Source organism: Heterocephalus glaber, unplaced genomic scaffold (assembly GCF_053883595.1).
Source record: "Heterocephalus glaber isolate CG9 unplaced genomic scaffold, H.glaber_assembly_v1.0 deba00000470, whole genome shotgun sequence".
NCBI classification, from domain to species: Eukaryota; Metazoa; Chordata; class Mammalia; order Rodentia; family Bathyergidae; genus Heterocephalus; species Heterocephalus glaber.
This window is the reverse complement of record NW_028258145.1, coordinates 27,063,994-27,075,321: the sequence shown is the minus strand read 5'-3', so window position 1 is coordinate 27,075,321 and position 11,328 is coordinate 27,063,994. Positions and strand designations below refer to the sequence as shown.

Below are 11,328 nucleotides of genomic sequence, written 5' to 3'. Positions count from 1 at the left end.
TCTAGCACAGAGTAGGAGCACAGGAAAGATTTGTTGAATATGCCATTCTGAAACTCTATAATTTGCTGGGCTAATGGCACTACTGTGATTTGCTGTCCCTGTATTTACTAGCCTCATAATGTGCATACAAGTTATTGTATCTGCCCTTGTCATTTGTTCTAAAACTAAAATTAATTTTTTGTGATACTGGAGACAGGCCCGAGGGCCTTGTGTAAGCTAAGCTCACATTCTATCACTGAGATATGCCTCAGCCTTCTGTTAAACTCTTGTGATAATTTTTTCAGTCTCTATTCATGTGTGCTGCAAAAGTTTTTTTTTTTTTTTTTTTTTTTTTATTAAAAAGTCACCTCAGGAAACCCTTCTCGCCTTCCCTAGCCTCAGAAAACACCATTCCTATCTGCAGCACCCTAGATTCACAGCTATCTTCCCCATTTATTCTAGGATTTCTAAAATCTCAGAAAGTGCAAGTCTCAGAGTAGTTAAGTCCAATAGGACAGAACTTATTCTTTTTTTTTTTACAACTTAACAATATGCTGGGTATGGCAGCACATGTCTGTAATCCCAACTACTCAGGAGGCTGAGGGAAGAGGATCACAAGTTAGAGGCCACCCTGGGCAACTTAGTGACTTAGCAAGACTGTGTTTCAAAGTAAAAGTTTTGAAAATGGCTGGCAGAGTGCTTGGTTCAATCCCTAGTATTTGAAAAAAGAAAAAGAAAAAGAAAAAACCCTACAAAAACAACAACAAAAACTCCAAGAATTCTACATATTTCATGTTGTAAAGAATCCTCTCAGCATTTTCACTGTCATGCTAGCTTTCCATGATGGCCAGGAGCAACTTTGAAGCATTGCTCTTCAGTTCTAACACAAGGTCCATCTGCTTCTTTCCCAGAGGATTGATGTCATTGAATATCAGGGCTGTGATCTACATATTTCTATAGGCAGATTACCTATGTATTTGTAGAAATTCTCTTCTTTCAGTATCCCCTTGACTTCTTGCCCTACATTATTCTGTTCTCTGCTCACAGCAACCACTGTATTGCTCTCATCCTTCAGTGCACTTACTACTGCTCAGCCCCATTTTCTACCAATTATTTATCCTCCATAACAATGTAAGTTTAATGAAGGCAAGGACTTTATTTTTCTCACTACTGAATCTCTGGTCTTTATAATAGTTCTTGAAACACAAGAAGTGGTCAATAATTACTGTTTTGAGTGTCATCAATCTTGTTTACTTTGTGATTTTAAATATATATACATAAAATTTATATATTTATATATATTTATATATATTTTTATATATAGATAGATAGATAGATATAGATAGATATATCCAGGGCCTTCTCACTGTCCTATATCCCCAGTCCATCTTTTTTATTTTGTTCACTAATTTGTGAAGTTGTCTGGGAAAGGCATGAGCTTGCAGATCTACAGCAGAAATCCAGCAGGGCAAACATTAAATCCCACAGTTCATAGTTCGTGTCCAGCATCCACAGCAATCTGTGACAAGATGTGAACTCCAAAGGGTGTAGATGACCCCATCCTAGGCACTGCTGGAGGTGGTGGTTGAAGCCTTCGTGGCCTCTCTCTCGGGCTGGTTTTCCTCAGATGGTCCACATTCCTGGCTTTTCTAGCATACTGGCGTCTCCACTGAACTTTCGTTTCACTCACAGCTTCACTCAGAGGTCTAATTCCTGGCCTCCCAGGCCTTCTGAAATCCTAGGGGGAAGCCTTCCTTCCTCACCTCCCAACTTTTGCATTCTGCATGCATGTAAAACCAGCACCTCATGGACGATGCCAAGGTCTGCTGGACCAATAGCCTGGCCCTTTTCCATCTTGCTGGTGGTTGCAGAAGCCTCTGAGTGCCTGAATTGGTGGGTGAACCAAATCCTGGAGAACAAATTCCCTAGGCAGCTACCATTCCTTAGCAGGGTGTTGCGAGGCTCTTTTCTCAAAACAAAGTCTTTCACTTTTCAGCAATCACTTTCTCCTCTGCTCTATCTTTGCAGGCTCCAACTTTATAGGAGATTTCATTCTGGCCAAACTTGAAACATTTTAAATCATTCTGCTAGGTGGTTTGCTCTTGATTCACAATATAGAGCCGGCTAAAAGCCTGGAACAGTAACCAAGCCACAGCCTGAATGTTTGTGTGTCTTAACATTTCCTCCACAAGATGAATTAGTCTGCCTTCTTTAATCTCAGTCTCCTGAAAGATCTCAAACTTTCTTCCAGGGCATAGTACACAGGACCTAGAGTCCAACTGCCAGTGCAGTCCTTTTTCCCAACTGAAACATCTTGAGCCTGGTCTTTCCCAGCTGAATTTCAGTCAACACTTTTATCTTCTGAGCTCCAACCAGAATCTCCCATCAAGCTTGGCTCACAGCACTGTAGGGCTGTTTCTACAGTCATCATCTTTAAAGTTTTCCAAACTCCTCCCACAAGACGGTTTCTGAACCACATGGTTAGGTAGCATTACAGCAACAACCCCACTTGTTTCGTACCAAAATCGGTCTTAGTTACTTTGTCATTGCTGAGATACAATACCCGACACCCATAACTCCAAGGGGGAAAAGTTTAATGTTGGCTCATAGTTTGTAGAGGTTTCAGTCTATAGCTGGCTGTCTCCAAGGCAAGGCAGCATGGCAGAGGAGGCTTGCTTATGGCATTGTGATGGGAAGCAGTGAGTGGTTAAGGGAGGAGGGAGGAAGATGTACTCTTCCTGACCTACCACTAGTGACCCAACTCCTCCAACCTGGCTTCATTCTCAACATCACATTTAGTTATAAACTCATCAGTGGATCACTGGGCTAATCCACTGATGAATATCACATACCCATGATCCAGTCATCTCCCCAAAACCCCACCTATGAGCACATGAGGCTTTTGGGGGACATCTAGATATGAATCATAACATTTAGGGGGGACATCTAGATATAAACCGTAATACCTCATGAGTGGGCCTGAAATTTCCCCAAATCATTTGGCTAAGGCTCCTTTCTTTTCTCACTGGTCACTGGCCAACTTTTAATATTGTGATTCTATTTTCTAAATTATCATGATGCTGAACTCTTTATAATAAGAGATTCTTTCTCTGGGTGTATTAACACACGGGTTGTGTTAGAGTCTATTCTTGCTAGTATCGTTGTATTACATTGGAAATTAAAGCTTTATTTTTTAAAGGGGTAACTAGATGAGATGGTGGATAAGTTAACTAGCCTGATTGTGGTAATCATTTCACAATATTATGGCATATACTCTAAGTATGTGGCAATATTTATTTTTCAGTAATACCTTAATGAACCTGGAAACAAAGAATTTATTATGATTCTGACATCTACCCAATAACTTTACTAATGCATTACCTCAATTTTATTTGGAAAATTTAATGAGCGCCAGATAATATAATAGACATGGATGATGCAATAATGAGAAAAACAGACAAAAGTCTTGTCACAAAAACTTTACATGAGGAGTCCACCTGGGATACTTTCTTTGGCTGAACATCATGCCATGATGTTCATTCTCTCTCTCTCTCTCTCTCTCTCTCTCTCTCTCTCTCATATAAAATACACAGACAAATAAAGTTCTATTTTTTTAACCAGCACACAAAATTGTTGAGCCAGTTCTGTGCTCTTTGATTTTGCTCTGTGAAGTTGTGGAACAATCAAAACTACTTATTCTCCACAATAAGAAAAGGTCAAAGTGGCCTGATGAATTTGGGTTAAACAGGGATATACGAGTAAAATAAATAAGATCCCTTTAGGCTTGTTCTATCAATTCTTTAAAACTTTACAAAATCATTCGTTCATCCTTATGAGGCAGCAGGGATTGCTTGGAAGTGTTCAGTAAATTCCGCCACCTTCCTGAATTCTGACATTTATTTCTCTCCTTCACCTGCAGGATCAGTCCTAGCAAATTGTTCTAAGCATAGTTAATACAAAGAAATCCTCACCACTACTAATCACAATTATCTTTATTTTTCCTCCCTTTTTCTTTTCCCTAAGGGTTTGATGTTTTTTCTTGGGTGGGCAGAGTAGCCAGCTTTTGTTAATTTGAAACTTTCCTTGTGTGATTCCTTGTTATTTACAGGACAGGTTTTTATTCTATAATCAAAGCTGGAGTTAAAATAGTTAAAATAGGCGCTGTCTTTCCTCACAGCACCTTAAATGCCATCTTCAAAACATGGCCCTTTCTCAGGTTGATTTAACAGCTCATTTGTCTTCAAGATGGCAAGCTAGAGGTGGGCAGCCTATAGAGACTAATTTGCTTTTTGAGAATTAGATTTTTATCCAACTCCAAACTATGGAAGACTTTGAACTGGGGAAAGACAAGGAGAGAGGTAGGCATGTTTTGTTTGTTTTGGGTGGTAGTGGGAATTGAACCCAGATGCTCTTATAGTACTGAGTTACATCCTCACTTTTAAAACATTTTTCTAACTTACTGATTTGAGACAGGACCTCACTGAATTTCCCAGGCTTGCCTCTTCCCTGTCTCCTGAGAGATTGGGATTACCGGTGTGTACCTGGCTATGCATTTTTGAACCTTCGTTTTTGGTTGTTGTTTGGAGAAGAGCTGTAGGTAACTATAGGCAGATGACCGATGAGAAGGCAGCTACAGTGACTTGCAGTGATCCTGGGTTAGAAATATGGATGAGAAGATGAGAGGGCATAAGAATTTGGGGGATATTTGATGGTGCCAGGAATAGTTTTAGAAACTTTACCTAGGGAAATGAAAGATGGGTAAAAATCAAGAAGAGCACTGGGAGTTTTGGCCAGAGCAACAGAATGGATATTGAAGCCATTCCCCCAAATAGCCAATAATGTGAAGGAAGTTCAGCGGTGAATATGATGTCTTCAGTATAGACAGGTTGAATGTGGGATATCTTTGACCATTAAATAAACTGAAATTACTAATAATCTCATTATTCTAAGTGTTAAATATTTTCTGTAGCTTACCTTTCTGAAAGCCCACCTGCCTGCCTGCCTGCCTGCCTGCCTGCCTGCCTTCCTTCCTCCTACCCACCCTTCCTTCTATTCTTTTTGGTTCTGTGATAGAACCCAGGGAAAATGTACTCTTTTAAAATGTTACATCTCTCCCAGTTTCCCAGCCAAAACTTAATTAATTTTAGTTCCTCAAACGGATAACGCTCTCTGTAATCTCAGGGGCTTTGTGCAAAGCTGTTTCGGGAATTATTTTCTTCTCCTTTCTGTGCATTCAATGAAGAGTTAGTGAGGACCAGGTTGGTGCTAGTTAGTAGGCTAGAACTGTGAGCAGAAGAAGACTTTGGCTCTTACCTCACAGAATTTATTGTATAATGAAAGAGTTAAATGCTACTTTAACAATTACGTGAGGGAAATTGAAAATGAGTTATGAGCAGCTAATGGACATACCTACTAGGAATGAAAGCCTACAATGGGGTTTAAATGTAGGAAAGGCTTGCTTGAGAAAGTGAAAACAAGTGATTAAGAGAGGAAGAATCTTTGAGAATACCCTGTGGAGGAGTGTAACTTGACACATTACGGGGAACTAGGGAAAAAATACACTTCACCGAAAGATAGCCAGGAGAGAGAATTGGGGTGGAGAGTTGCCCGATTTGTTCCGAATCAGCCGCCATCCTGGAGCAAGTGGCTACGACCTCATCGCACAGATTTCTGGGAGTTGTAGTCCCAATTTATGCGAGTAGGCATGGCGGCCTGCGTTGTAGCGGGGAATGGGAGCACTTTGGGCTTGGCGCGGAGCTTAAGAGCGTCTAGAGTGCTGCTTCTTGGGCCAGCCTTTGTCGCCCGCTGTAAGTGGAGCGGGGGCTCAAGCGCTGAGGAGCCGGAGGGGTCCGGGGTCAGGCTGGTGGGAGGTGTTCTAGGCAGTCTGGCGACCCCGCTGTTGTTCTTCGGGGTATCGAGATGGCGTGGTTCAAGGAGTTCAGGGCTAGCGCGAGAGTCGTAACTTCCGCGGTTTTCTCCTGTAGGGATTCTCTCTGGTCCGGCCAGGCAGCAGAAGTCTGGGACTTCCGAGCCCGGTGCGTTCCAGCCGCCGCCGAAACCGGTCATCGTGGACAAGCGCCGACCTCCGGACAAGGAGGGGAGGTGAGGCCGGGACCTGGGCGCGAAGCCGGCCGGCTGCAGCGGAGCCCGGAGCTCCCACTGCAGGAGCTGGTGTGTGGGATTCAGCCGTGGACAGAGTGCATCCAGCTCCGTTTTGTTTTCCCTGCTTCTCCCCTATCCTGCTTTGATCTCTTCCTTAAGCCACAACTACACGTACAGTAGGAGTAGGGATTCCCCTACTGTTAATGTTTTATAATGAGTTTAAAATCAGTTACAGAAAATAAGAATATTAATTTTAAAATCAGTTTGCAATTGGCGTTTTTGTCTTTTCCAGCATAATTTGTTGTAATTTATAGCTTAGTGTGAGGCCTGTGGGTACAGTCATAGGCTTTGGAGACTGCCAGACATACCTGCACTTTAATCTGACTTGATAGATATTTAACTAATATAATAATGGGTCACTTATTTGCCTTCTTCAAGTTTTAGTTTCTTTGTAAAACAGAGATAATGACACCAAACTCATCTAGTTATTATAAAGGTTACTTTATGCTACAGTGTTAGCATTTTGTTACTGTGATGAAATACCTGAGGTACTCAGTTTAAAGGAAGAAAGATTTTTTTTTTCTTCATGCTACTAGTACATGGTTGCTTTTTGCTGTCCCTGTATCTTGGCCCCTGTGGAGAGTCAGTACTTCACTGCAGCAGTGCATGGGCTTCCCAGGAGCATTGTAGGTTGGCACTATGCCTTTATCATATGGATCTTTAGGAGGACATTTAAGATCAAAACCACAATAGCTATTTACGTGTTTTATAAAAGTGCCAGATGAGTAGTCAGTAATTGTTAGCTATTATGAGTATAGCAATTTAAAAAACAGTAGTTTTAGAAATAACATTGGCTTCTTATTTAGAAAATGAAGAATAAAATGTGTCAACAGAATAGTTTCCATTTCTTTGTAAAGCAACATTTTTTCTTCTTGTGGCCTAAGTTTGCTTCTTTTTTTTTTTGGTACCGGGGATCGAATTTGGGTCCTTGCACTTGCGCAGCAGGCGGTGAAACCACTGAGCTAAATCCCCGGCCCAGGTTTGCTTTTAATTTTTAAAAATTTATATTTTCACAGGTTCTTGAGTCCTGAATTTATTCCTCCAAGAGGAAGAACAAGTCCTCTGAAATTTCGAATAGAAAGAAAAGATATGTTAGAAAGGAGAAAAGTACTATACATTCCAGAGTTCTACGTTGGTCAGTAAGAGCTGAAGTCTTTTTTTCTTAGAAGTTGGAGGGTTAGTTTTCTTTGTATAAGAAGATTGTTCTTTATATATCTGCATTTTTTCCTTTTGGGATACTTCTAATAATATATTAAAATATTTAGGAAGGTAAATTATCTAGAAATGCTATTTGTTTTTGCATTTCATATAAAAATTCACTTCTCTTATGAATTTGTAGGAAGCATACTACGTGTTACCACAGCTGACACATATGCCCAAGGAAAATCTAGCCAGTTTCTGGGAATTTGCATCCAGAGGTCAGGAAGTGGACTTGGAGCTACTTTTATCCTTAGGAATACTATTGAAGGGCAAGGTAAGTTTTATTTTATTATTTTAATTGTCTAGGAAATGTTATCTCAGAATTCCTTTTTGTTTTCTGTTTCCTCAGATAAGACATTTGACACTTGAACATGAACATATATAGATGCTCTAAGAGAAGACTTGGGAGTCTGGGACCTTAGAATGGACTGGGAATTGTGTTCACTTGCTTAAATACAGTTGGTGGTCTGCATTTTCTTGGAGGCTTCTTTTATTATATGGTCAACAGCCATTAGAAATAGACTCTCCAACATGGCAACATCAAGTGAGGAAACAAGTAACTGTAAAGCAGTGTAGGGATATTTCTTTTAGGAATAACCTATGAGGACATTGAGCTAAGCACAGTGATGCTCCTAAAATAAATGCCCTCATTTTGCTTTATATTATGATACTAAATAGTCTCTATAATTATTCTGTTTTAGAAGATTTGGGGGCATTTAAAAGATAGTATATTTGCATACTAGGCCTAATAAGGCATAGTAATAAGGCAGAGGAACTAATGGTAATATTCTAGAAAGACTATGAATTAGAATGGCAGAAGAAATCAATTTTTCATACTTAAAGATGTGTGGTTCATGATTATGAACAGTGAAGTATTATCTTCAAAGAATCTGGTAAGGTGAGAGCAATTGCTGTGCTGATTATCCTGGGATGACCCATGGAGCTCTGCATGTAGGAATTCAGCCAGCCTTATTTAATCAGAAATGTGCCTTCAATCAGGCTTTGCATACTTAAATCCTTTTCATAGAACAAAGTAAGCATAAGTGTGAGTTGATTAACTTGAGACTTTTCTTCTTGAAAATTGAAATGTTAATAGTTTCTGCCTCACAGAGTTCTAGTCAGTCCACTGTGAGATACTATATGTGAAGTACTGGACACAGAATTAGCTCCCTCTTGCCATTGTCTATAGCTTGTTTAAGTATTATAATCAACTTTGATCCTTGCTTTGGTGGTTCTTTCTAGTCTAATGGCTTTATATACCATCTACGTGCTGCTAACTCCAAGTTGATATTTTTAGAACTGACTTTTCCAGTTCCAGATGTGGACTTGCACTGTCTCTTCAGTGTCACCATTTGGATGTCTTACATGAATAAAAAAATTGAGTACAGACCTCTTTATTTTTCCTCATAAGGTGTTCCCTTTTATTTTTGGAATTTGGGACAGTTGCTAAGTTGCCAGGCTGGGCTCAAACTTGAGATCCCTCTACCTCAGACTTTTAGAATGCTGAGGTTACAGCCACATGCCACCAGGCCTGGGTTACATTCCTGGTATCTTAATCTGCTTGTACTACTAAAAGTGAATGCCCAGAATGTTCTAATTTATAAAGAAACAGAGGTTTATTTCTTACAGATAAGAAGGCTGGAAAGTCCAAGATCAGGGCAGGTTACTTTTCTGGTGAAGACCCTGTTCCCTGCTTTTAAGATGGCACTTTGTTGCTGTGTGCCCTGGAGGGGACAAATATTGAGTTGTCACCTGGTAGAAGATAGAAGGGCAAAAAACAGCCTGGACTAGTTTTGTCGAGCCCCTTCATAAAGCACTAATCCTTTTTTGAGGACACAAACCCTCATGATTTCCTAAATGGTCTCACTTAATACCACCATGGGATTTCAGCATGAATTTTGGAAGGACAGATTCAGACCACGGCACTTGTTGACCAAGTTACTGTGTTCCTGCCAATTGGGCCCTCCCTGCTTTTTCCAACACGGCAAGTTTTTAACAATGCAGGACTTTTGTATTTGTTGTTCCTTCTGCCTGGAGCATTCTTCATCCTTTATTGCATCAGTTCATAGGTCATCTTCTCAGAGAGACTTCCCTTGACCATACTATTTAAGGTTGACCCTCCCAGCCACAATGCCATCACTGTCTTGTCTTCACGATATTGAACTGCCTTGTTGGTATTTCTTTGTTTTGCTTTTGTCATCCACTAGAATTAAAGCTTCATGAGAGAAAGATCTTAACCTATTTCAGTTTATGAAACTGCTATGCACAGTTCCTAGGTCAGGGATTGGAACAAAACAGATATATATAGTAAATATTGGATTGAATCCTGGTATAAAACACCTGAAGCTTTATCATACATAATAGTATTTTTATTCTCTTGAGATTATTTCAGAAAACCTCAAAGTACATTCTTACCTTTGTTTGATAATATAAGTGGCATATATTATATTACTACTTAAAAGCAATTTGATATGCTCACAGCTTGTACCTATCTTGCTTCATTTGGAAGGCCGTTGGGTTAAAAATAGGCCATCTTTAAGAGGGGCTTCTAAACCAAAGGTAAAACTTAAAATTACATTTTTTTATATCATTAATCTTGTTAGTAATGGACAATTTTTAATCAAGTAATTGGGATATTACTTGAGACCATGACATGGTGATATATTCACTCATACTTTCTCCATGTTAATGCCTGTTATCAGAATTGAAGAGATATGTGACAACATATTTATAGAAAACATTTTTCTTTAGACTTTATTCTAATCCAGGTTTTCTCATTTTTCTTTGTATTTCAGCTTTCATTTAAATAGATTTTAGGTTTTTTTCCACTAGCCATCTTAAAAATTACAAATGTATGTCATATTTCCCACATGCAAAATGTTGTGCTAGTTCTTTGGTGAAATAGCTTTTACTATAGTTTGAGGCATTTACAGGAATCTGGACTTAAGATTGTAAGAATATGTTGTCTTTTTAGGTGTTGAGATTTGCTTTGATCTGTATAATCCTCGAATCCGTGAGATAGAAGTGGTCAAATTAGAGAGACGGCTGGATGATAACTTGCTATATTTACGAGATGCCCTTCCTGAATACAGCACTTTCGATATAAATATGAAGCCAGTAACAACAGAGGTTGACCAAGAAGTTCCTGTTAATAAGGTATGGGTTGCACATTTGGAGATGAAAGTATAAAATAGGAATTATCTTAATGAAAACTTCAGAAAGAATTTTGCTTACGTCTTGGCAGCCTAATTAATCCTTTTCTTTATTTTTTCCTTAGCTGAAAGTAAAAATGAAGCCTAAGCCTTGGTCTAAACGCTGGGAACGTGCATATTTTAATATTAAAGGAATAAGATTTGATCTTTGTTTAACTGAAGAACAAATGAAAGAGGCTCAGAAGTGGAGTCAGCCATGGCTTGAATTTGATATGATGAGGGAATATGATACTTCAAAAATTAAAGCTGCAATATTGGATGAAATTGAAACATCAAAAAAATCCTGATTCTGAGATGCATTTGGTTACCTAAGGAGGATGTATTGGCTTTCTACAGGATTTATCTTGAAACAATTTAATTTTATTTGTAAGAACGTAATCCTTAAATAAACTAAGCATTCTTTTTCTAAATTACTTTTCAAAAAATAAAAATTTCACAGCAGTTTATTACTGAAAAAGAGAATATACGTGTCAAATGGTCCATTGTTCATTCCCTTATTAGAGACGAAGCTGCAGTGGAAGTCAGCATCATCAGAATGAGTGTCAGTCAGCATGGAATCTGAACCAGGGAAATGGGTGGGATGGTATTTTTGAATTGTGAATTAAATAATCATAGAACAAAGTATCAGTTAAAGTGAACCCACTGTCAGGTTAAGAAATGGAATGTTTACTAAGATATAAGAAGACAGCTATTTGTCATTATATCCCTTGTTCTAGATATAGACATCATCCTGATTGTTAATCGTGTTTTAGTTCTATCTAAATATCTAACTATA

General features: G+C 39.0%; 1 protein-coding gene across 1 annotated transcript; it reads left to right on the top strand.

Annotated features, from left to right (window-relative positions):
* The first annotated feature begins 5,633 nt into the window (after positions 1–5,633).
* Mrpl19 (mitochondrial ribosomal protein L19) lies at positions 5,634–11,015 on the top strand. The gene is made up of 6 exons (XM_004844646.3): positions 5,634–5,786; positions 5,964–6,081; positions 7,158–7,276; positions 7,481–7,615; positions 10,316–10,497; positions 10,619–11,015. The coding sequence occupies exons 1-6, from the start codon at positions 5,672–5,674 to the stop codon at positions 10,838–10,840; spliced, it is 891 nt and encodes a 296-aa protein (XP_004844703.1). The 5' UTR covers positions 5,634–5,671; the 3' UTR covers positions 10,841–11,015.
* The last annotated feature ends 313 nt before the right edge of the window (positions 11,016–11,328 follow it).

Excerpts from the sequence above, each read along its gene's own strand:
- Mrpl19 (XM_004844646.3), top strand. The coding sequence starts at position 5,672 with ATGCGAGTAGGCATGGCGGCCTGCGTTGTAGCGGGGAATGGGAGCACT. Across the intron at positions 6,082-7,157 it reads CCTCCGGACAAGGAGGGGAG|GTTCTTGAGTCCTGAATTTA; the intron begins GTGAGGCCGGGA and ends ATATTTTCACAG. Across the intron at positions 10,498-10,618 it reads AAGAAGTTCCTGTTAATAAG|CTGAAAGTAAAAATGAAGCC; the intron begins GTATGGGTTGCA and ends TTTTTTCCTTAG.